Genomic DNA, 26,608 nt, shown 5'->3' on the forward strand with positions numbered 1-26,608 from the left:
GTGTTAAAGTGCCGTTACACCCACATCATTAAAAACTATCAATAAATGTTGTATTACATGCTGTTCATACTCGATCACTGTGAGATTCGTTTTCTGTATTCTTCAAAACACCTGGTTGAGCTTGCTGTTCCATGACCCCACTGCAGTTGGGGATTTTGCAAAGAAGTGTTGGCAGCTAATGCACATTCTCAGTTTTCAGTCTATTTCTACCCTGAGCATTTCCTCCCTATCGCATCTGAGCAGCTCATGTGACTATAGAGTCAAACATGTGGCGTATATACTGTAGTAAATGACAGCCCCCTCCCACTTCCTCTATGCCCACTAACCAGCTAAACACAATGGGGGTGGGATATTACATCTTGAATGATGGAGTCTTCACCTCCCTGTTATTCTAAGATACAGGCTGGAGGGGCGTGACACAGCCTGTGACTGGCAGAAATCTGCCCACACCATTGGTATTGCTAAAGAATAATAAAGATTTGATTATTTACAGTATCTCACAAAAGTGAGTACACCCCTCACATTTTTGTAAATATTTAATTTGCATAGAAAAGAAGAAATTACACTTTGCTACAATGTAGGGTTGTGAGTGTACAGCTTGTATAACAGTGTAAATTTGCTGTCCCCTCAAAATAACTCAACACACAACCATTAATGTCTAAACCGCTGGCAACAAAAGTGAGTACGCCCCTAAGTGAAACTGTCCAAATTGGGCCCAAAGTGTCAATATTTTGTGTGGCCACCATTATTTTCCAGCACTGCCTTAATCCTCTCAGACATGGAGTTCCCCAGAGCTTCACAGGTTGCCACTGGAGTCCTCTTCCACTCCTCCATGACTACATCACAGAGCTGGTGGATGTTAGAGACCTTGCACTACTCCACCTTCCATTTGAGGATGCTCCAATAGGGTTTAGGTCTGGAGATGCTTGGCCAGTCCATCACCTTTACCCTCAGCTTCTTTAGCAAGGCAGTGCTCATCTTGGAGGTGTGTTTGGGGTCGTTATCATGTTGGAATACTGCCCTGCGGCCCAGTCTCCGAAGGGAGGGGATCATGCTCTGCTTAAGTATGTCACAGTACATGTTGGCATTCATGGTTCCCTCAATGAACTGTAGCTCCCCAGTGCCGCAGCACTCATGCACCCCCAGACCATGACACTCCCACCACCATGCTTGACTGTAGGCAAGACACACTTGTCTTTGTACTCCTCACCTGGTTGCCGCCAGACACGCTTGACACCATCTAAACCAAATAAGTTTATCAGACCACAGGACATGGTTCCAGTAATCCATGTCCTCAGTCTGCTTGTCTTCAACAAACTGTTTGCGTGCTTTTTTGTACATCTTTAGAAGAGGCTTCCTTCTGGGACGACAGCCATGCGGACCAGTTTGATGCAGTGTGCGGCGTATAGTCTGAGCACTGACAGGCTGAACCCCCACCCCTTCAACCTCTGCAGCAATGCTGGCAGCACTCATACGTCTGTTTCCTGTTCTTAGCTGACAGGAGTGGCACCTGGTGTGGTCTTCTGCTGCTGTAGCCCATCTGCTTCAAGGTTTAATTTGTTGTGCATTCAGAGATGGTATTCTGCATTCCTTGATTGTAACATGTGGTTATTTGAGTTACTGTTGCCTTTCTATTATCTCAAACCAGTCTGCCCATGCTCCTCTGACATCAACAAGGCATTTTCGTCCACACAACTGGTGCTTTTCACTGGATATTTTCTCTTTTTCAGACCATTCTCTGTAAACCCTAGACATGGTTGTGCATGAAAATCCCAGTAGATCAGCAGTTTTTGAAATACTCAGACCAGCCTGTCTGGCACCAACAACCATGCCACGTTCAAAAGTCACTTAAATCCTCTTTCTTCCCCATTCTGATGCTCGGTTTGAACTTCAGCAAGTCGTCTTCACCACATGTAGATGCCTAAATGCATTGAGTTGCTTCCATGTGATTGGCTGATTAACAATTTTTGTTACTGAGCAATTGAACAGGTGTACCTAATAATAAAGTGACCAGTGAGTGTGTGTATGAATGTATATGTGTGTGTGTATGTACGTGTGTATATATACATATACATACAGTGAGGATGGAAAGTATTCAGACCCCCTTAAATTTTTCACTCTTTGTTATATTGCAGCCATTTGCTAAAATCATTTAAGTTCATTTTTTTCCTCATTAATGTACACACAGCACCCCATATTGACAGAAAAACATAGAATTGTTGACATTTTTGCAGATTTATTAAAAAAGAAAAACTGAAATATCACATGGTCCTAAGTATTCAGACCCTTTGCTCAGTATTTAGAAGAAGCACCCTTTTGATCTAATACAGCCATGAATCTTTTTGAGAAAGATGCAACAAGTTTTTCACACCTGGATTTGGGGATCCTCTGCCATTCCTCCTTGCAGATCCTCTCCAGTTCTGTCAGGTTGGATGGTAAACGTTGGTGGACAGCTATTTTTAGGTCTCTCCAGAGATGCTCAATTGGGTTTAAGTCAGGGCTCTGGCTGGGCCATTCAAGAACAGTCATGGAGTTGTTGTGAAGCCACTCCTTCGTTATTTTAGCTGTGTGCTTAGGGTCATTGTCTTGTTGGAAGGTAAACCTTCGGCCCAGTCTGAGGTCCTGAGCACTCTGGAGAAGGTTTTCGTCCAGGATATCCCTGTACTTGGCCGCATTCATCTTTCCCTCGATTGCAACCAGTCGTCCTGTCCCTGCAGCTGAAAAACACCCCCACAGCATGATGCTGCCACCACAAAATTGTTTAACAAATATTTGTTTTTACACTGTATTCCAAAGGTTTTTTGTTTTGGACATGTGACCAGCAGCAGAGGACTAGAAGCTCCCCTGGCACTGTTTCCCTGCAGACAGGCTAGGAAAGATCTAGGTCATGTGACAGCTGTATACTGATTAGTAAAAAAAAAAAGAAAAAATAATTACAGTGCCATCATCCACATGCAGAAAGAGAGGGGATAATGTGCATTAAATAGGGTATGTTTAGTATCACTTGGTTTACAGCTCTTAAAACTGTATTAAAGGAGTTGTAAATGTTCGTGTTTTTTCACCTTAATGCATCCTTTGCATTAAGGTGAAAAAACACCTGGCATTGACGGCCCCCCGTTTACTTACCTGAGCCCCGTTCACCTGCTGTGCGCGTCCGCCAGCGTCCTCTTCTCCACGGAGTCTGACCGTTGATTGGATAGATAGGATAGATTGATAGCAGCGCTGCTGTCAGTCACATCCAATGACGCGGCCGCCGGGGGGGCGGGAGCGAGTCATACACTCTATCTATGGACGCAGCGTGTATGACAGGGAGGGCGCCAACAAGCTAACCCCCTTAGGATAGAGCTTCCCAGAGGGGGGTTAGCTATTGCGGGGAGGAGTCGAGACAGCCGCCGAAGGACCCCAGAACAGGAGGATCGGGGCCACACTGTGCAAAACGAACTGCACAGTGGAGGTAAGTATAACATGTTTGTTATTTTTAAAAAGTGGGCTGAGGGCTTTCACACTGGAGCGGTGCGCTGGCAGGGTGTCAGGAAAAGTCCTGCCAGCAGCTTCTTTGGAGCGCATTAGGAGCCGTGAACTCACCACTCCTAAAGCGCCCCTGCCCATTGAAAACAATGGGGCAGCGCTGCTATACCACCGGCAAAGCGCCACTGCAGCACCGCTTTACCGCTGACGCCCAGGGCGGCTCAGTGTGAAAGGGGTCTAAAGATGTGCTGAGCTCTGCTGGAATATTCCTTTCTGGGGCAAGCCATGCAACCGCATCCATTCAAAGTGTCTTTTCCAGACCAAATTGAATGGTACCCGGGCCTCGTGTCCGAAGAAACGAGGTTTTGCCTGTAACGCTTCTCTTTTTAGAGAGCTGGACCCCGGGATCCAGTATTTGTTTTTTTCAGCCATATTCCTGGCGGGGTGCTTTTTACAGGCCCGGGGCTGTGGATCCCCCGATTAAAAAGGGGGCCCCAGTCCCTGAAGATTTTTTAACAGAGAAAAAGTTTATTCAAGTTTCAACATGAACAAAGGTATGCAGTGGTACAATCTTAGTATTCAAACATTAAAGATATGGAAGTGTTACATTACATTTTAAGTCCGTAAGATACATTTTAAGCAGAAGACAATGGTTGAAGACCATACACAGGGATACATCTATGTAAACCCATCAGCACATTAAACAGGTGGTAAAAGGATAGTTAACGTTGAAGCAAAACGGACAGAGGAAGAATCAAAGGAGGGATGGGGTCAGGCAAGAGGGGGAGAGTAATCGGAAGGATACCATTAGTGTCCACTAAGGGTGCAACCCAACCCACCTATACCAAGAGCCCATCACTTCCCATATCCGTCTGGCTACGTGTTGCTGTCCGAGTCCTAATCCAGGGGAAGTCTCCGCTCACTCACCCACCCTGCCCAAATTTTATCGAACTTTTTGGGGCAGTTACGTCCCATATAAGTCAGCTTGTATAAGGGGAGCGCCGAGTCTATCAGGGTCTGCCATTGTTGTATCGAGGGTGGAATATGCTTGTTTCCAGTATAGTGCGATCGCTTTCCTTGCGTAGAAGGCCGCGTAGAATACAAAAAGCTTTTTGGATTGAGGGGCTTCTAGCGTGTCGCATATCCCAAGTAGTAAAGGTAGCGGCTCACAGGTGACGTTCAGTTTACCCACTGAGTTTATGAGCCCCACCACCCCCGCTCAAAAGGACCTAATCTGCGGGCACGTCCACACCACATGGAAAAAGGATCCAGTCTCAGTTTTACATCTATAGCATGACGACTCTCTACCAGGGTATATTCTAGCGAGCCTTTCTGGAGAGTAGTAAACCCGGTGTAGGAATTTCAGCTGCACCAAACGATCCCTGGCCGAGACCATCAGTAGGAATAAACTGTTGAATGGCCTCCTCCCAGTCATCGTCAGCCATCTCCGGAATGTCCCTTTGCCATACCGAAAACAGCTGAGACACCCTAGACGTGTCCAGGCCCGCCAGAATAGAGTACAGGGTGGAGAGAACGGTGCCTGCTCCCGGGGAGCTCTCAGGGAGACCTCAACTGTGTGCATCTCCATGCTAATAACTCACGGAAATTGGGCTTGGTAAGCATGACGTAATTGAACGTATCTAAAGAACATGCGGTTGGGCAAGTTCCTACGTCTCTTAAGGCCATTGAAGCTGATCAGCTTCTCATCGGTCACGATGTCACCTAAGGTTTTGATTTCATACCGTGCCCAAATCACTGGATCAGGGATAGTGTTGAAATGGGGCAGCCATTGAAGGTTTTTTAACGGAGCCCACCGTGAGAGGTGAAGATTGGGTCTGTTACCACAGAACCCTTCAGCTGGATAAGGTAAGGGAGATTCCTAAGGGATTTTTCTAATTCTTGTGGGTTTTCTCCTTTAAAGTGGAGTTCCACCCACTTTTACAACTCTTCAGCATCCCTCATTAAACTGTGCACTGTAAACGTATTTTTTTTTTTCTCAGCACCTACTGTTTATCTGCTGTATTCATTTTTCACTTCCTCCTCCCTGGCCATGGCCGATCGCATCATTTCCTGTTTGCAATGCCTTCTGGGAAGGCGCGGCAACTTCCTCTGACACTGCCGTTGCTATGGCTTCAGATACCCACCCTTAAGATGGCCACGGCCTGCTGTAAGTTTATAAAATAACAAACTACCGCTATAAACTAACAAAACAGACCTTAGTTTACAGACTAACTTTACTAGAATACATTAAGCTTGTGTATTATAGGGGTATTTTTATTTAAAACGTATAATTTCGGCCGGAACACCACTTTAAAGTAAATGTTGCTATGCCTATAGTCACCACCAGGGGCTGTCAAGAGCATGTATCTGTTTATGCTTGTCAGTCTTGCCTCCGTGTTTCAAGCTGCATGCTTCCTCCGGCCCTGGCTCCATGTAAAGTCATGGAAAGGGGGTTTTCTTCTCCTAGGAATGTCCCCCCACCTGGATAGCTTCCTCCAGGCAGAGGGAGCATAGCGCTAGACGGCGGTGTACCCCAGCCTCTCCCGGCACCATAACAGCGGTTCTCCATCGGCAGCTCTCCTCTCCTCCTACCCCAGACCTCCTCTATGCGGTCCAGTCTGGATCGGAGCCCGCTCGCTCTGGAAAATGCTCTATTTTAAAATAGATGGGAGGGGGGGCGCGGTGGGTGGTCGTAGGAAGGGGGCGGGGCTTAGCAGCGTTGGCGCGAATTGAGCGTCCACAACGCGGGCTGCATAGCTATATAATGCGCCCTTTTTCAGGTGCATACAGCTAAGGGACACAGAGCGGGTGGCATGTGAGTGGGTGACACAGGCATTCCCAGGCACATTTAGTTTAAGCATCAGGATGAGCTTAATAGCAGCGGCAGTTGCTGGACTATTGCTCAGCAGTGGGTGCATTTTATTGGTGGTACCTCTGCATTTGTGCTCAGCACTATGACCGGAGGAGGTGGTTCAAATGCTACAAAGACCAAGGAGACAAAGGGGTCGCCCTCAGGTCCTAATGACCCTCCCTCTGCAACACCATCCCGTTGTAAGGAGGCTGGTCAGAATGAGCCATCAGCGTCATCAGGGGCTGCAATTGCTTACGACATTTCAGCCCCATCTATGTAACTGAGCAAGTTTTCTCCTCAACTATCAGTGGTTTAGAGGAAAGATTAGCGGCTTTAATCGCATCTTCACAGGGTGGAAAAAACTGCATTAGGTCCCCTTCTACCACCCAGGATCCTCAAATGGAGGAACTGTGGGAGGGGGAAGATAAATCCCCCCTCAGGGGACCGTGAAGAGGCTTTTATGATCCCTCTTCTGAGGGATAAAGTGGGGAAGAACCTTCTTCAGCTTCACATGCTGAGAAGTTGCTGGTGCATTCTCTTACTGAAATGGTCCTCTCCACATTTAAACTACCCTTAACGGAGTCAGGTGAAGAGCCCACTTTCTGTTTGGGTTCACTAAAGCCTCTGCAAGCCTTGCGTGCTTTTCCTGTCCATTCATTACTAGAAAAGCTTATGTATTCTGAGTGGAATCACCCAGATAAGCACTTTTTTCCTCCTAAAAAGTTTTCAACTGATCCAACTGATAAAAAATTGGAATTCCTGTTAAACATTTTTTTCCCTGGCAGGTTCAGTGACTCAATCTGCAGTGGCGGCAATGGGGGTATGTCAGTCCTTGAGAGACCATTTGAAACAGGTACTCAAGGTGTTCCCTGAACAGCAGGCCCAGGAATTAACTGAGCTGCCAGCCACTTTGCGCAATCAGAGATTCTATTCTTTAAACCTTACGCTTGGGTTGGTTCATATGCGTAGAATCTTATGGTTGAAAAGTTGGTCAGCCGAAGCGCCATGCAAAAAGCTTCTGGCTGGTTTTCCTTTCCGTGGTGAAAAGCTGTTTGGGGAGGATTTGGACAAATATATCCAAAGAATATCAAGTGGGAAAAGTACCCTTTTGCCAGTTAAGAAAAAGATTAAACGTCCATCATTTAAACAGGCTCTTTCTCCAGTGCCAGGGGCATCAGCCTCTAGGCAGTCGCAACGGCCTCCACCGTCAGGTTCAAGAGGTAAACCTCAGGGTCAACCCCAGGGACAAAAGAAGTCCTGGGGGAGGAAACCCGCAAGACAGAACGCTAAAACCTCTTTATGAAGGGGCGCCCCCGCTCGCTCAAGTGGGGGGAAAGACTTCTGCAGTTCTCAAAGGTCTGGCAGGAAGAATTTTGGGACAGATGGGTGGTCTCCACAATAGATCTAGGGTACAAACTAGAGTTCTGGGAATTCTCATCTCCTCGTTTCCTCAGGTCAAATGTCCCCAAAGATCCAGAGAAAAAGAAGTCTCTCTTTTTAGCATTAGACCGACTTTTGTCGCAAAAAGTGATAATGGTGGTTTTTGTGCAAGAACAGGGGTCAGGGTTTTAGTCAAACCTTTTCACGGTACCAAAACCAAATGGGGATGTCAGACCCATTCTAGATCTCAGATCTAAACAGGTTCCTGAAGATTCGCGCTCTTCGCATTGAATCAATGAGAATCAAGGAGAGCTTCTGGCATCAATCGACATCAAGGATGCATACCTGCATGTACCTATTTTCCCCGCTCACCAGAAGTATCTGCGTTTCGAAGTAGAAGGACTTAATTTTCAGTTTGTAGCCTTGCCTTTCGGTCTAGCTACTGCACCTCGGGTGTTTACAAAACTTCTGGCCCTTCCTCTGGGCAGACTAAGGACTCAAGGTATAACAATAATAGCATACCTGGACGAACTTCTCTTGATAGACCGGTCGGTAGTCCGCTTGGAACAAAGCGTGGTCACCACAGTCAGCTACCTGGAATACCTAGGTTGGGTCATCAACCTAGAGAAATCTTCTTTAGAGCCAGTAAGAAGATTGGAGTACTTGGGTCTGGTCATAGATACAGCCCAGAAGAAGGTGTTTTTACTCCAGGCAAAGATCAGCGCCATAAAGGAGCTGGTCCCAAGGGGTCAGGGCAAAGAAGGGTTCTTCCAATCGCCTTTGTATGAGGTTGTTGGGGAAGATGGTGGCTTCATTCGAAGCAGTTCCCTATGCTCAGTTTCATTCGAGACTGCTGCAAAATGGTATCCTATTGGCCTGGAACAAGAAGGTTCAGGCACTAGATTTTCCAATGCGTTTGTCACCAAAAGTGCGCCAGAGCCTCAGTTGGTGGAGGATATCTGAGAATCTGCAGAAGGGGAAATCCTTCTTACCAGTTACCTGGAAGGTGGTAACAACAGATGCCAGCCTTTCAGGTTGGGGAGCAGTCCTGGAGGAACCGTCTGTCCAAGGGAAATGGTCCAGAACCAAAAGGACCTTGCCCATCAACATTCTGGAGATTCAGGCAGTGCGTCTAGCCCTAAGGGGCTGGACATTCAGGTTGCAGAATTCTCCTGTCAGGATTCAATCCGACAATGCCACAGCAGTGGCTTATATCAATCACCAAGGGGGCACCAGAAGTCAGGCAGCCCAGGAAGAGGTAAACCATATCCTAACCTGGGCAGGAAAACATGTGCCGTGCATTTCGGCAATCTTCATTCCAGGGGTAGAAAACTGGCAGGCAGACTACTTAAGTCGCCAGCAGTTATTCCCGGGGAAATGGCCCCTTCACCCCGACATCTTCCTGGCCGCATGCCATAGATGGGGGATCCTGGATGTAGATCTGTTTGTGTCCAGGTTTAACAACAAAGTCGACAACTTTGTGTCAAGAACAAGGGATCCACTCACATGCGGAACAGATACGTTGGTGACCCTGTGGGATCAGTTTTCACTGTTTTTTGCATTCCCTCCTATTCTGCTGCTACCTTGACTTTTTTGCAGGATCTTTCCCCAAGTGCTCCAGGTCTCTCAGATTGGAAGGGTTTCTTTTCCTATCTGCGTGTTTAAAGATCTCTACATAGGTGCTCTATGGGGTTTAGATCTGGACTCATTGCTGGCCAGTTCAGTACTCTCCAGTGCTTTGTCTTAAACCATTTCTGGGTGCTTTTTGACGTGTGTTTTGTTTCACTGTCCTACTGCGAGGCCCATGACCATTGACAGAGACCCAAGTTTCTGACACTGGGCCATACATTGCACCCCAGAATTCTTTGGTAGACTTCAGATTTTTTAATGCCATGCACATGTGTAAAACATCCAGTGCCTAAAGCAGCAAAGCAACCCCAAAACATCAGTGAACCTCTACCATGTTGACTGTAGGGACTGTATCCTTTTCTTTTGAAGGCCTTGATTTCTTTTTCTGAAAACCGTACAAGAATGACGGGCTTTACCAAAAAGCTGTAATTTTCTTTTCCCGAAGTTTTAAGACAATACTTTGTGCTTCTACAGTAACGTTGTCCTCCACAATGTCATAGAGTTGATGGACCCAAGCATTCCTGTCCCAGTTTTGAGCTCACGGAAATCTGAAAGTGACCAGAGTGCCAAATGTCCTCAAGGGAAATAACCTATTGACTAGATCTTTCTGGGGAACAAGGGCAATGGATACTGAGTGTCAGGAGACTTACCCCCTCACTTACCTCTCTCCACAAACAGGCATGTTTTCTTTCTCGTACATTACGGGACACAGAGCCTCAGTAATTACTGATGGGTTATATGGGGTATCACTAGGTGATTGGACACTGGCACACCCTAAACAGGAAGTTCAACCCCCTATATAATCCCTCCCCTTACAGGGATACCTCAGTTTTTTCGCCAGTGTCCTAGGTGTTGGTCACGTGTAAAGATGTGCTGTGCTAAGCTCCAAAGGGAATATCCTATATCCTGTACTGGGGCAAGCCAGATCATAAATGTCCACAGCAAACATGTACAGATTTCAAGTATGAATTTTAAGAGATACAGTAGTTTGTGTACATGTATCAGTACCTTTTTAAATCCAGGCTTCCACCAGGTTTTTCTTTTGGTATATAGTTCTTTCGGAGACGGCCTGGAATTTCTGGACGTTTCTCCAGTCAGCCAAGCAGCACAGGTTTTCAGTTCATTATCTACAGTATATGTGCACCTTCTAAAACAGTCCTGTAATTGTCAATGACTGCCGTCAATGTTCCAATTCATACAGAACTCCGCTAATCAGGTCAGGCCAGTATGTCTGGGGATTTCCTGTAGATTCATTGGTCCATAGATGAGGCGGTCTTAAGGGCCATACACACTGGCAGAATAATGGGCAGCATTGGCCAGTTCAGTAGGAACAGATGTTTTTGTTTAGCCCGCTGGGTTGAATAAAAAAAAAACCTTCTGGTGTGTACCAGGCTTTAGTGTCCCCATCTCTATAACTTGCTGTTGTGAGTGCTTGCGTTGGGATCCGGATCTGATCCTGGGACCTCTTTAGAGTCTGGCTCGTGGCTCTTTTTGTTGTGCCACATGAGATGCTGGACAGCTCCCCACCTGATTCCTTGGACAACCTACTTCTTATCTTGTTTCCAGTAAACCTTGAACTGCTTGTTCCTCCCGTGAACTTTTTATTATAGCGATGTCTGCACTTCCTGTTTGCCAGATTAATACACTCTGTCCAGCTGATATCTTGCTCCTTTGCGTGCCTGCTACATAGTTACATAGTAGGTGAGGTTGAATAAAGACAATAGTCCATCCAGTTCAAGCTGTATTGGTGTACGTGTGTCAGTGTCGATAATCATTTCCCATATCCCTGTATATTGTGTTCACTAAGATGCACGTCCAGGAGTCTTTTAAAAATATCAGTACTCTCTGTGGACACCACCAATTGTGGAAGAGATAATTATTAAAGATAAGTGCAGCGCTGCTAATCTCACTTTTAAATTAATCAGATCAAATCAGAGGAAAAATGAAACCATAGCGGAGCGGGAGTAAAGAAATTGTTTTGAGTCTTCCTGACTCATTGCTGAGGTGAGCAGGTATAACGGCTGGTGATGGTGTGCACATCTTGGGATTATCTGTAGAGAGCGTGAGGAGCACAGTGGTGGATTACACAAGAATAAGAACTCGCAACAATCAAGGATTTATAAAATTTTATTTTCACTTGTGTATATATGTGTGTGTGTATGTGTAATATATATAAATATACATATGAACTATATTTAATAGGAGATACATTTAATGAATGTTGCGCTTATTAATCATTTAAATATTTTGCATTACTGATTTATTTAAGAGGGAGATTAGCAGTGCTGCACTTATCTTTAATAATTATCATGCTGTATGGTGAGGTGGATTCACTAGAAGCGTACAGCAGCTGCAGAGATTTGGTTGTATTATTGCACAGTTTTTATAACTTGTACTTGGCACTTTAATAGGTTGGCGCTGATTGCTTTCTACACATGATAAATTGTGGAAGAGAGTTCTACCTCCTTATCGCCCTGAAAGTGAAAAAACCCCTTAACTTAAGGGTAAACCTCTTCTTCAATCTCATTGTGTGGCCCTGTGTCCTCTTACACTTCCTGAGACTGAATAGTTTTTTTTGCAATGCTGGGATCACCATTAAGGTATTTGTATACAGAAAGCATGGAGCATCTGACTTCTGCTCTTCGGGACAAATCGGAAGAACACAAAACCAGATGGTTCTACTGGGATCACGCTTCTCTGGTGAATATTCTCAATACTTATGAACCAATTTTTTGCCTATAAAGTGATATACTTTATACTGTGATATAGCATGGCCTCTTAACTATCTATATGTAATTGTCATCTCGTGTGCATCTGTCAATTAAAAGATAATTAAAAAAAAAAAAGGTATTTGTAAATCGCTATCATATCTCTCAAGTGTCTCTTCTCCAGCACAAATACATTTAGTGCTTGAAGTCCTTCCTCGTAATTGAGGTCCTCCAATCCCTGTATTAATTTAGTTGCCCTCCTTTGGACTCTCTCCAGCTCCAGAACTAGAGGGAATACTCCAATACTGTGGCCTAACCAGAGTTTTATAAAGTGGCATGATTATAGTTTTATCTCTGGAGTATATCCCCTTTTTAATGCATGCTAATATTCTGCCGGCTTTGGTAGCTGCAGCTTGACATTGCATGCTATTGCTCAGTAAATTAAACTGATGTCCTTATCTCCCCTACCACTTGTTATCGACCCATGGCTCGTTCATCAACTATGCTTCCATCTGAACCCATCCAGCTGCTACTGATTACTCTCATTTTGGCTTGTTCATTGACTACACTTATGCTTGTTCCCAGTCTGCTTCATTCACTACCCAACCCCCAATCCCTCCTGCTTGGGCAATCCAGAGAGACGCAACCTGGCATTAGCATGCAGTAAAACCTGTCTCCACCATCAAGGAGCTCTGATGAAGACCAGCTAGTGCTTAACATTAAAAACATTAAAAAGTGAATGTCCATATAAAGTGACTGATGTGCTCCAATCCAACAAAGTGCTTCAGATTTTTCAAGGTGCGCCAAACACCCCCTCCTGTGTCCCCACTCACCAGATGGAATGGACCTCTAGCTTTTCAGTCTAGGGGTCACTTCAGGCTTATAATGGTGGCCAGGGATGGCACCTTTAACATCAAATCATCAGGCAGATTCCACTTGTTATAGATACTCAGCCGAGATATTAGTACCCAAAAACGAAATGAAACGAAGGGACTATAGTGAAGTACCATTTGGCAATGGATTTATTGCGCATAAAAAATGAATACTTACAAGAAGCAGCAAGATAAAATCAGGCATAAAAAGTCAGAGCTGTGAGTACAAAAACGCCGCTCATGGTGTGCGTTCCACCGATAGCCAGAAGTGACGTCAGAAGAACTCGGAACTGGAAATTACGTCTACGCATTTCACCCTCCCACAGGGCGTCATCAAGGGCCTCATTTCCGGTTAGCAAGGCCCTCTATAAATACAGAGGGGGAGACACTGGGTTATGGTTATATTTATGGTTCCTCTGTTTGGTACTGAGGGCTTTTGCTACTCTATCAACTATAGCAGAATGGCCATTTTGTGGGTATTAAATCTCTCCCCTTATTTCTGGAGTTGCTTATATTTGATGTATTTTATAAGTTGGTCACATGTGGGAGCCCGTCTCTATTTCTGCTTGGGCTATACTAAAGGGAATTGTTTCTGTTTTTAATGTTACTACCCCCTCCTCCTCCTTAGCTTGATGACTCTGCAATAAGTCCGTTGTATTCTGGAGAGAGCCTGCATGCCATTTGCCTGTAGCTTACACTACATTTTGCAACATAACAACTAATATGAATTTTTTTTTTTTTTCTAAGTTGTGTAAGAATTGGAGATGTGTATTTGTTTCATTCCACATTTCCAAGCAATAAACAAATTAATGTATGCATTGGTGGGTGTGTATACCATTAGTGCCTTCACTTCTAGCAGCCAATGCCATCCCTCTTTCCAGTGATGTCATGACTGAGCTTCTGGCACCATAATTGGTGTGGGTAGAAATTGAGGTTTCTGCAATGTTACTGATGTAGCACTTATTGTGCATGAGGTTGTGGCATCCCTCAGATAGAGATGGATATTGTAGTACCATGTCTTCTGCTGCAGTAGGGCAGTTAGTAAAGTCAGCTAGACTAAACATCCAGTAAAAAAGGCCCAGGAAGGAGAATTGTAGGCCGATTTCCCTGAGCAATAATGACCTTAAGCTATTAACCAAAATCTTGGCAAACAGACTCTCTTCCTATATACAAGCCCACATCCACAAAGATCAGGTCAGGTTATTCCTTGGCAGGCAGGGCTGAGACCGTGAGAGTCGTCCGGTTAATGTTCTCTCTTTGCTGCAGTCAAGGTGTGATAGGTGCTTTACCTGTTCAGGCTCCTGGAAGCTTGGGAATTTAGTCCTAACTTTTTTCGCTACTTTAAGGATGCTATACTCGGGCTACATGGCTACCATTCAAGACTCATCACAATAGCTACAAGAACCAGACATGGGTGTCTCTCTCCTTATTTTTGGTTTAGTAATTGGAATCTTTTTCATAGCCGTCTGAACTGATCCCAATATCAGGGGGGTTCTCGTGTGGGAACCAAACCCATAAGTGCGCTTTTTTTTTGCAGATGACCTATTCTTATTTATCACTTCACCTTTAGTCTCTATGCCGAATGTTGTTATTTGTCTTTTGAATGAATTTGGAACAGTCTCAGGCCTTAAAGGGGTTGTAAAACCTCACGGCTTTTCACCTTAAAGTGGACCTTCAGTCATTTTTTCAACTTTCCATCTATTAAATCTTCTGCCCTTGTTGTTTTAACTTTGGATAGTAAAACATTTTTTTTTCTGCCAGTAAATACCTTATACATTCCACTTCCTGTTTCTTGTCTGGTAAAAGCCTAGGCTTATGCTATCATGCACAGCTCTCTCTCACTCTTGAGAGTTTGCCAGGAAGAGAGGATGGATGAGTCATAAGAGGGCCAATGAGAGCTGCAGAGCTGGAGGTGTGCAAATCCAGGAAGGTAATGGGCAGCAGCTTCAGCTGCCCACAGTTAAAATGGATGCAGCCAGACTCAGTGGAGGTAGATTTCTGCAGCATATTTGGCAAGTACAGAACCACAGTATATATAAAATAATATGCAAAGTGGTCGGAGGGAAGCTTCAAAATGGCAAAGATGTTTTTTATTACAAATTATGTGAGCAGACTGCAGTTCCTCTTTAATGTAGTCTATGCATTAAGGTGAAAAACCCCTTTTGTGCTTCAGACCCCCCCTTTCTTAACTGAGCCCGATCGTTTCAGTGACGGGGACAAGCACAGCAGCTCTAGCTGTTGACGCAGGTCTTCATCGGATAGATTGATAGCAGCAGGAACCATTAGCTCCTGCTGCTGTCAATCAAATCCAGTGACCGGGGGGGAGTCCTGCTTTCTGTGTCAGTAGACACAGCAGCAGGACTCGGGAGCACGCCCGCACCCATGGAAAGCGGCTTTCCGTGGGGGAACTTGAAGAGGAGGAGCCAGGAGCGTCGTGGGGGGACCCCAGGAAGGGAGGATTGGGGCCGCTTTGTGCAAAAAGGTAAGTATGACATGTTTGTTATTTAAAAAAAAAACGAAGCTTTGCAATCACTTTAAAGTAGAAGTCCACCCTCACACTAAAATCCCTGCATCTACAGACATCCACGATCTAACACTAACCTATCTAGCCCTGTAATTAAAAAAACTAGTATACATACCTTTTCTGAAGCCAATCTGACCCAATCCCACGCTGAGCTGTCAGCTGCGGCTTTGCTGTGGAGGCGGGTGCAGAGGCCACAGCCGACAACAGAAGCCCCATAGTAAGTCTATTGCCCCGTACACACGGTCGGATTTTCCGACGGAAAATGTGTGATAGGACCTTGTTGTCGGAAATTCCGACCGTGTGTAGGCTCCATCACACATTTTCCATCTGATTTTCCGACACACAAAGTTTGAGAGCAGGTTATAAAATTTTCCGACAGCAAAATCCGTTGTCGGAAATTCCGATTGTGTGTTCACAAATCCGACGAACAAAGTGCCACACATGCTCAGAATGAATAAAGAGATGAAAGCTATTGGCCACTGCCCCGTTTATAGTCCCGACGTACGTGTTTTACGTCCCCGCGTTTAGAACGATCGGATTTTCCGACAACTTTGACAGACCGTGTATATGCAAGACAAGTTTGAACCAACATCCGTCGGGAAAAAATCCTAGGATTTTGTTGTTGGAATGTCCGAACAAAGTCCGACCGTGTGTACAGGGCATTAGAGTAACATCACTCCCCATTCATTTCACAACCGTTGTCGGTGTTTGTGTTAGATCTTGGATGTCTGTAGATGCAGGGATTTTAGTGTTAGGCTCGACTTACACTTTAAAGCAGAGTTCCAGTCGTTAAGTTTTATTAAAAGTCAGCAGCTACAAAAAGTGTAGGTGCTGACTTTTAATAAACAGACTCGCCTGTCCCACGGTCCAGCAATGCGGCTACCCAAAGCTTCGCTCCTCTCCCTCTCCTCTATGTGGCACCGTCATTTCAAGTGTGGGCACCCGGCTGTGTCAGCTTGCGTCTTCACAGCCGGGTGCGCACTGTGCATGCGCGAGTCGTGCTGCGCCTTCTTAGTGGCCAGGCAATCTTCCCACACCTCTGACGTGTCCCAGGAGATGGGAGAGAGGAGTCACCACCTAGGCGGCCGAGCGGAAATGGAAGCTGGGTACCTGTAAAAACTGCTAAATGTGTCATATAAGGGGGCGAGGAGTGCTTAAAGCTGAAGTTCCACTTTTGGGTGGAACTCTGCTTTAAGGTCAATGCCCATAAATCTGTAACTTTGGATATAAATCTTTATGTTGCTTATATCTTGTCTACAATCTGCCTTCTCATTTGTATGGAGAACTGACTCTGTTCCATATTTGGGCATCCACCTCACACCTTCGATTGCTTATTTGTACAGTGTAAATTATCCACCGCTCTACATAAAATTGGAAGAAGACCTTCAAGGGTGGATAGTAGTGCATGATCTGAAAATCCATTCCATCAAGATGACCTTATTACCATGACTGCTATACTGTTTCCTCTCCTTACCTACAGTGATCAAGCAATCTGACTTGCTACAATTAGTCTGCGATTATCCATTATGTTTGGAGGAAAAGGGTCATAGATTATTGCAAAAGGTTGTCCTCATTCAGAGTAACATAAACACCTCTTAAATTAAAGGACAAGTGTAGTGCCTACCTTCTGAACTCTCCAACGTAACAGCAAATAATTTTCTCCGAAATATTTAAAATCTAAACAGAAAATGTGCTTATCAATGCAGGGAAAAGTAACCGGTTCACTTCAATGCCCTCTTTCCCGTTAGCTTATACTTATCTTCAGCTGCAGCTCAGCCTCATTCTATAGTTGGGGGTGAGGAAAGGAGCTTACACAGGGCTGAGGACTCTCCCTGCCCCATGTGACAGTGCTGGATGAATCACCATGCATCAGCCCTGACACTTGTGAGAAGGCAAAGGCACCTGCTAATGCATTCTCAGAAGTAACAGATATTTTTTTTTCTCAGCAGATGAATGGAGTGGTGGAGGGCTAAAGTAAGGTGAGTATGTGTGCTGGAGAAGAGGCATTAAAGTTACCTTATTGTTTTGCCTTCCTTTAGACAAACACAGGTTTACCTTTAAAGTAGAATTCTAGCCTCAACCAAACTAATCCATAATAACGCAAGATAAAGCCTTGGATGTTGATTAAATAGGCAGTTTAAGTGATACTAAGGTTCCTTTCTTATTTCCTTTAAAAAAACAAACATGTTATATTTACCTGCTTTGTGCAGTTGTTTTGCACAGAGCAGTCCAGATCCTCCTCTTTTTGGGTCCCCCACCAGCACACTGACTCCTCCCCCCTGCTCAGTGGATCGGGCTCAGGTAAGAATAAGTGAGGGGCTGCTGCATGCAGAAGTTTTTTTTACCTTCATGCATAGAATGCATGAAGGTAAAGAACCTTCTGCCTTTACAACCACTTTAATATAAAGCAGTGTCAGATTATATGTATGTATGGTGTTCCAATGGTTGTCTCATTTCATTAATTTTTTTTTATTCTGTTATTGCAAGTTTGGCAGATTGTTCGAGCTGTGTCATCCAATTCATAAAAAGTACCAACTAGCTGTTACCAAGGTCTTTGGCAAGTACATGAATGCCATTGTTGTCACAAGTGAGAGGGTGGCCAGGGACTGCATCCGATTTCTCAAAGAAGAAAGAGCAGAGCCAGAGACTTTTCTTGCCTTGGACTATCTGGAAGTGAGTTTCAGTGTTGATGCAACTTTGTAATTACAGGAACATGAGATTTATAGGCTATATTCTTTAATTCACCAGCAGGTCGCTTTGTAGGTGAATACAAAAAAATAAATAGCTGGTTCTTATGGGAAACTTTAAAGTGATTGTAAAGGCACACTTTTTATTTTTTTTTAATTAACAAACAAACATGTTATACTTACCATTGCACAGAGTCCTGAACCCCCTCTTCTGGGGTCAACCTCATCTTCGCCGAGTGCCTCCATAGCAAGTCTATTGAAAGTTAAGTCCATCTGTCATGGTGGAAGACGGGACTTGTAGTTTCTGCATTCACAGATCCTTGTGAATGAATGATGCAGCTGTCTGAGTGGAGCCCAGCACAGCCATGCTGGTTTTAAATGTGGCAGCGGCTACAGGATATGAATCTGCAAAATGTGACATGTTAAATCCTAAATATGGGTGTAATAAAACATGTTTTGAAGGTGATGTAGTCTTTAAAAGCAAATATAATTTTACATACTTTCGAATGACATTCATTCAGTCTTGGACTGTAAAGTGAATTTTCGTATGAATATTCTAGTAGTGTATGGTCAGCTTTAGCCTGGTCCCAGGACCCCACCCGAGGAAACCTCCTTGTTTGCTAATAACAATATGCCACAATACAAACAAAAGGGAAAATCACTTGTCTATTTTTGTAGGTACCTGCATCTAATCATTTTCCTATTACAGTACTAGCTTATGCTTTGTACTGCTCTGTCTCTGTGTTGAGGCAGCCATCTTTGTAGGGACAGGACAGGGCTGCCCTCTGATGACAGGTTATCTAATATCACAGATTCACAAAATGGATAAGGCAAAAACTGTGAGATGCACGCAGGACAGATCCTCGGGTTTATTTTTCTCTCTCTCAAAAAGAACCGCAAGAAACATATAAGTGACATCACCAAATCTGCTGAGACAAGAGAAATTTACAGAACTGGAGCAGACGGAATCTGGAGCAGCTTTACATAGTAACCAATCGGCTTCTTCAGTTAAGTTTTGAAGATAAAAGCTAATTGCTTGCCATGCACAGCTGCTCCAGATTCTATTTGCTCCAGTTTTAGTAAATTTGCCCAAGATGTCGGAGGCAACAGTGCCTTAGATGACCTCACCCTTCAGATATACAGCAATGATCCTGTAGGCACAGAATTTGTTACGTGTCAAGAAGTGCACTGCTTATTTCCAGGAGAACTTTTATTGGTAAATCTTTCAGGTTACTGCTTATGCACAATTAACCTTTTATGATGTTCCCTATAAAATGGCAGACCTTTACTTTTTGACTTTGGGCCCATATTTAAGTGATATAAAAGCCACATTTATTTTCTTATTAAAATGTAAAAAATGCTATACTTACTGGCTCTGTGCACAGGGCAGTCCTTTACCCCCCTCTTCTGGAGTCCCTTGCCGTCGCTGTCTGCTCCTTTTCCTGCAGTTCCCCCATAGTAAGCCATGTGCTATGGGGGGCACCTATGTGAGCACGCTTTCAAGCTGGCCTGTATGTGTGTCTAGACACAGACACAGCATGGTTCAGTCACGCCCCCCACTCCCCCCTCATGATTTGACTGCTGCCTGTGTCTCCTGTAAGACCAGGAAGTGAAGGGAGAAGAGCTGCAGCTGGGACGGCACTGGGTTGCTGACAGGACTCTCAAGTAAGGTATGGGGGGGGGGTTCGGGGAACAGTTATTGGGGAGTTTTTTACCTTAATATATTCCTTGCATTAGGGTAAAGGAATTGTTATGCTTCTCAACCTTTTTTTTCAGTCAGGGCTCCCTTTTTTAAAATTATGAATCTTGAAGTACCACATTCTAAAATGTAAAAACAAGCAGTTTTATGCTTTGCAGCAGCGTCCACAAAGGACACCTAACCTAAAAGATAATTTATTCTTACAAAGCAAGTACACCTTTGCACACTGGTACTGACTAGTATTCCAGTGTTTTTCTTCTCCATCAGTTTCTCTTCCTCATCCCGCCACTCTCATTAGGACTTCATTCCAGTTTTAGGAGCGAGGGGACAAAAAGGCGGGCATGATCCACCAGCCGGCTGGTTGCCAGTTTTTGGGCAATTTGTAGGTATTTTGTCGAGGCACCCCTGAATAACCCAGAAGGCACCCCAGGGTGCCCCACACTGTTTGGAAAAGGCTGCTTTGGAGCCACTTTAAAGGCTTGCAGTGGGGTTTCAGACCAGTGGATTAGTTACTGACATCGCTCTGCTTCTACTTTGTGACATTGCTTTTCACATTTAACTTATAGCTGTGTAATAAATAATTTACCTTTTTGTTTACAGTTAAAGGCAATCAATGAAAAGCTGAGGGAAATTAGAGGTTGCAAAATGTTGCTTGATGTGGTACAGTGCTCAAATGCCTCTCTAAAAAAAGTGGTTCAGTTTGTTTGTGGGAATGGCCTGGTGTGTGAAACAGTCAAGGAGGCAAGACACATTGCATATGATGGTCCTGAGAGGCTAAAAGTAAGTATATTAAAAGTACCATTTGCATTTTCATGTTTTATTTGAATAATGCTACTCAAAGCACCAACATCTGTAATAAACATAAAGTGAAGTGCTATTTATATGCATCTCCTTTTACCTGGCCACATTAGTATGCCTAGCTGGAAATTAAACCTGTTGTAAGCATCATCTGGCTTTTGTGGATTTCAGAGAAGTGGCCATTATAAAGTACACACTTTAGAGCAAACTTGTGCAAACTAGTTTGCTTAAAAGCCCTTTCCTAAACCTCACATATTTACCTTTACTTCTCTCCTAACACTAGTCATCCTGCAGGAGTCATAGAAATATCCGTTACTTCTGTGGCAGGAAAAGTACACTCACCCATATTGACAATTTAGATGCTAGTGATTGGCCTAGTGCTGTCATTTGTGGGTGAGCAGACATTCAGCCCTATATAAACTCCATCTGGAAGACTGAGAAGCTTACACAGGGTTATTTTTGCTTGCTCCCTGTAACTGATTTGTGCAGGAGCGAAATCAAAGTGTTGACTTTTTTATATTACCTTGCATGGAGAAAGCAAAGTTTCACTTTATCACAATGCTATTTTCTCCTTCATCCACTTCCTTAGAGTAGCAAAGGATAATCTCAACTGCTGTAAAGGCATTTGCAACATTAATTACAGGTACTAAAATAAGGCAAGCAACTACTACTTTGGTTCAATTAGAGTTCTAAAAACGAGGAAGAATAGTGTCTGTGGTTTGCCATAGCAACCAATCAAGGTCCACCACAACAATGGGCTTAAACCAGGGATTGACAAATTTGCTTAGAATATAGGCGCCGGGTAAAAGGTTAGGATCCAGTTTTTCAAATCGGCTGCCCCGCCCCCGAAAAAGAGAAAAAGGAAGGAAGAAAGAACAAAAAAAAAAAGACAAAGAATGATAGGGGGAGAGAGAAAAAAAAACAGAGAATGCGAGAAAGATGGACTCATTCAGACGTGTATATGTACAGTGAGGTCCCCTCAGCCCCATGCAATCTTTCACCTTCCTCACATACACCCAGAACACAGGCTGCACTGCTCCCCCCCCACACGTGTCTATAAGGGAATGGGGGGCGGGTTCCCACATCCGGCCAGTAAAGGGTAAACTGTGCACCCCCAACTAATTGTAGGTGGTGCTCTTCCCTCGGCAGGTTGGGCTTGGTCCGCATTCTCTCCCCCCCAGGAACTGATGAAGCAGTGACACCCAGGCAGGCTGGAGCAGTGGGACGGGCAGTGGCTGACGTATGGAAATCTGTGCAGAGCCCAGGCCTGGCGCACCATTCCCCCACTTCACACACAACGATCAGCCTCGGACCCGGCGCTCTTACCTGATATCAGACAGATGTGCGCCGGGTGACAGCAATGAGGAGGGCTGACAGAAGGCGAGTAGTGCATCCTATGCATGTGTAGACAGTGAAGAAGAGGTGGGTCAGAATGCCTCTTATCCGTACACTGAGAGGTACGGATAAGAGCTGCTGGGATTTCAAATCCCTGGATCAGTGAAGCGGCGTCCTGGTGCCTGACAGCAGACCCAATTTCTAGTCGCATTGGCGATCTGGCGCCAGGGATTTGTCTACCCCTGGCTTAAACTGATATTCTATGACCACACCCTATTTTCTTACCTCCACCTTTTGAAAGTGAGACCCTTTTCAATTTCTTTTAAATCGATTAGATTATTTGCTTTTCAGACAGTTGCTTTGGATGGAACTATGTTCTTAAAATCCGGTGTGATATCTGGAGGCTCAAGTGATTTGAGGTTTAAAGCCAAACGCTGGGATGAAAAAGAGATGACTGAACTAAAAGAGAAAAGAGATGCTTTGATGAGTGAACTAAAGGTAAGATTGGTATTGTAAAATATATTTAACCACTACAGCCCTGGAAGGATTTACCCCCTTAATGACCAGGCCATTTTTTGTGATACGACACTGCGTCGCTTTAACTGACAATTGCGTGGTCGTGTGACGTTGTACCCAAACAAAATTAATGTGATTTTTTTTTTCCCCACAAATAGTGCTTTCTTTTGGTGGTATTTGATCACCTTTGCAGTTTTTATTTTTTGATCTATAAACAAAAAAAGACTGACAATTTTGAAGAAAAAAAAACATATTTTTTACTTTTTGCTATAATAAATATCCCCCCCCCCAAAAAAAACATGTAAAAAAAACTAATTTCTTCATCAGTTCAGGTCAATATGTATTCTGCTACATATTTTTTTGTAAAAAAATCACATAAACAGCATATATTGATCTATTTGCGCAAAAGTTATAGCATCTACAAAATAGGGAATAGATTTATGGTATATATATATATATATATATAATATATTTGTACTAGTAATGGCAGTGATCAGCGATTTTTAGCGGGACTGCGACATTACGGCGGACACTTTTGACACTTTTTTGGCACCAGTAACATGTATACAGTGATCAGTGGTATAAAAATGTACTGATTGCTGTATAAATGACACTGGCAGGGAAGGGGTTAACACTAGGGGGCAATCAGGGGGTTAAGTATGTCCTAGGGAGGTGTTTCTAACTGTGGGGGGAGTGGACTGAGTTGGAGTAAAGAGAGATCGCTGTTCCTTATCACTAGGAACAGACAATCACACTGTACTCCCCTGATAGAAAAGAGATCTGCTTTGTTTACATTGGCAGATCCCCATTCTGCCTCTATGAGGAGCGATTGCGGCCGCAGGCCATGCGCATCGGCGCCACGTGCGTCAACTGTATCTTACACGAAGCGCTGTACCGGTACATCGATTCGCACAAAAGAGCCGCCCTGCCGCAGTATAACTGGGGCGGCTGTTCGGCTAGAGGTTAAAGATATGCCTTGGTGTAGAGGCTAGGAAGAAGGTGGTCAGTTAAAAAGTTTTCATACTCAGAGGAGAATTCGAATTGACGTCTCTTCTTGGTGCCTTACTGAGGTTTTGCATTCTTTTGTCATCTATGGCCATTATCCATTGGCACACCATGGGAGGGTTGGTGTGCTGTTATCTGGCTGGGATGCAGGCTCTTGCTGCATTCAGGAGGGAGAGTGTGCTGCTTTCTAGTAAGTGGGCTGAGGTGCAGCAAACACTCTGCAGGGTTATTTCCAGATTGGATCCCAGTGAAATGCATTATCAGCCCACCAACTTCCTTCCAGAATGAACATAGCTCTTGGCACAACCAAAAGACATGAGGTAGGGTACCCTCCAATTGTCCACAGCTCCAGCAAAACATGGTGGCTATGGGAAACGTCTTGTGGAGACCCTATACCACCTAGTGAGCAGTTTGAAGTCCACTAGAAATTGAGGATCAATGTGCAAAGTATAGTGTGTATTCTAGCTGGTGTTTAGTAAATGTCAGATTCAAACTTGGTCCCACCTGTGTATAGAGGGAAGAACGAGGTCCTCAAGGGGAGTTGTGAGTGTGGTTTATGAATTAGAGAAAGTATGTTTAACGGAAGTTGGATCTTGACCATCTCAAATGGGGGAAGGGGGTGGCACTTGTCAGAGCAGAATAGGATCTGCCACATCTTGAATAGCTGTCAGTGAGTTTTGGGGTGCCCTGAGAGTGTGAAAGTTCTGCAAAGATGTTTTAGTGGAGAGAAGGTTTGAAGCACTGTTGCTAACACCTGGGGGAAATGCCAGGTTACTAATCTCCAGGTTATTAAAGAGAGGTCTGTTGTATGGGAAGAGATGCAGTGTCCTATATGCACTGCCCTTAGTGCCTATGAGAGGGTGTTTTTTAATGTCACTTGGGACATTTGACAGACAAGGTTAGACAAGGCTAGAAGATGTATAGAGCACTGGTTCTCAACATTTGTGCGATCAAAGCGTGGTAAATGCTTTCAAAAATCCTCTGTGCCCCAACAGTAAGAAAAAATAAACATTTTAAAAGTGTATACTCATTAATTCTAGGATCATGATAAATAGGACTATGTAATGTGCAACAACCAGAGTTCAGGAGTCAGGACTATATACAGTATTTGCACTACACAGCTTGCAGAATGGTCAGGAGTTAGGTGCCCCTCCATGTTGGTGACCAGTGTGTTACCTTCACACACTATGCCCTCTTATACTGGTGGTGCATCCTCTTAATTGGTGGTTACTGCTTACTGCTAAAGTCCACTTATATTGGTAGTTAGTGATCAGCATGCCCCCCCATACCCTGGTTGTTCAGTATAGTGTCCTGTTACATTGATGTTCAGAATGTCCCAGCATGGCCTGCCTCCCCCACCGAGCTACAGCTGTCAATCTTTGCAGTGCTGCTCTGTTTACAAACTTTGTGCCCGCCTGGTGGTGCGGGCACTGTATGGTGTAGCAGCCTGGCAGGTAGTCTCCACCTACAAGGCGGCCAGAGTGTTGACAGCAGTCAGTGCTACCACACATTTAAAAGACATTGAATGTTGTCAAGTCACAGCTCAGCAGAAGGAAGGCTCCAACTTGGTACCAGGCCACAGTCAACCTGATGAGGAGCACAGAAGTATGGAGATTTACCTAGCTTTTAACTGCTTCCACTAGACAACCACCCACGATAGATGGATGGCCTGATAACATATGGGATCCCGAAAAATCTATTCCTCCAGTATGTTTCTGCAAACTCAACAACATGCCAGATAGTCTTGAGACTTATAAGTCCGCAGAAACTGATTAAACACCGTAGTCAGCAAAGAATGATTATTTTTTAAATGTTGCGCCTCCCGAGCCAGGTATGGGTGAATTTAACCAATTTTTGCAGGTCCTGACATATCCCGGAAAGACACTGTGAAGTTTTCACAAAGGATGTCTCTTACTGAGCAGGTGAGATGCCCAGGTGCTTAAGCTTTCCATTGGCCTATTTGAAGTTTTTTAAATGGATTGTAAAGGTTTGTTTAAATTAAAATAATAAGCTTGTTATACTTACCTGCTCTAGTATTGCACCAAGTGGCCCTGAACCTCCTCTTCTGGGGTCCCCCGCAAGTCCTCTAGGCTCCTCTTTTTCTCTGAGTGTCCCCATACCAAACCGCCTGCTATGGGGACACTTGTGCAGGTGCACTCTCAAGCCGGGCTGCATGTTTCTATAGACGCATACGGCTTTGCCCTGCCCTGCTCCCTCTTCACTGAAATTGACTGACAGCAGCGGGAGCCGATAGTTCCTGCTGTTCTCAGGAAAACTCATGAATTCAGAAAGCGAGCAGAGCGGGACTGTCAGCTGGGACAACGCACTCACACTGAGGCGCATTACAGGTGCTATAGCGCTAAAAATAGCCCTGCAATCAGCTTCTTTGAGGTGCTTTAGGAGCGGTGTATACACCGCTCCTAAAGCGCCCCTGCCCATTGAAATCAATGGGAAGCGCCGCTGCAGCAGCACTTTGCTGGCGCGTTTAACCCTTTTTTTTTGGCTGCAAGCGGGGCTAAAACAACAGTAAATCGCCGCTAAAAAAAAAAGCGGTGCTTTACCGCCGACGCCCGGGCGCTGTGTGAAAGGGCTCTTGGGGAGGAGGGGGGAAGCAAAGACAGTGGAAGGTTTAAGTTTTTTTAGTAAAACCATAAGCTAACATTTATTATATTGCAGTGTACACATTCTTGGATATGATGGCTGCGTTAGTTATTTTTTTACCTTTCTTTCCTTTATTTTCATCTAGTGGTCCAGCCAGTAAGTTTGTTGTTTTAAAACAGAACAAACTCTCCTGCAGAAGTTAGTGTGAAGACAAGTCATTTACCACTGACAGGGGTGCTTAAAATGATCAGCTTTTAATAATGTAAAACCTTTATCCCAAAAGAAAAAAAAACAGATGCTGTAATTGCTTGTGTAACTGTGGTGTGAGCTGGCGTTTGGCTTCCCTTTGTTAGTGTATCCAAATCTGCTAGTGCTGATAACAAACCCTGCGCCCCCCCCGAATGAAAATGCTGCTGTCAAAAGATGTCTCTGTGCTCTTTCATCCAGAGTGGGGGCATGCGAATATAGAGGTGTTACTGGCCAGATCACCAGCTGAAAACAGAGAGGAAAAAAAGCCTAAAAAAAAAAAAAGAAT

General features: G+C 44.5%; 1 protein-coding gene and 1 long non-coding RNA gene across 2 annotated transcripts in view; one reads left to right on the forward strand and one right to left on the reverse strand.

Moving 5' to 3' along the window:
- SMC1B (structural maintenance of chromosomes 1B) overlaps nucleotides 1-26,608 on the forward strand; it is a 197,669-nt gene that overhangs the window by 79,971 nt on the left and 91,090 nt on the right. The window contains exons 10-12 of the mRNA XM_073621917.1: nucleotides 17,920-18,105; nucleotides 20,419-20,598; nucleotides 22,303-22,449. Of these exons, the coding sequence (XP_073478018.1) occupies nucleotides 17,920-18,105; nucleotides 20,419-20,598; nucleotides 22,303-22,449 (513 nt within the window). The remainder of the gene's footprint in view (nucleotides 1-17,919; nucleotides 18,106-20,418; nucleotides 20,599-22,302; nucleotides 22,450-26,608) is intronic.
- LOC141132923 (uncharacterized) lies at nucleotides 12,879-19,730 on the reverse strand. Its single transcript, XR_012242985.1, has 3 exons — nucleotides 19,490-19,730; nucleotides 18,303-18,524; nucleotides 12,879-13,273 (listed from the first exon to the last, which is right to left on the reverse strand). It is a non-coding gene; the product is annotated as an uncharacterized lncRNA (long non-coding RNA).

The sequence above is a fragment of the Aquarana catesbeiana genome, linkage group LG03, assembly GCF_042186555.1.
Source record: "Aquarana catesbeiana isolate 2022-GZ linkage group LG03, ASM4218655v1, whole genome shotgun sequence".
NCBI lineage: Eukaryota > Metazoa > Chordata > Amphibia > Anura > Ranidae > Aquarana > Aquarana catesbeiana.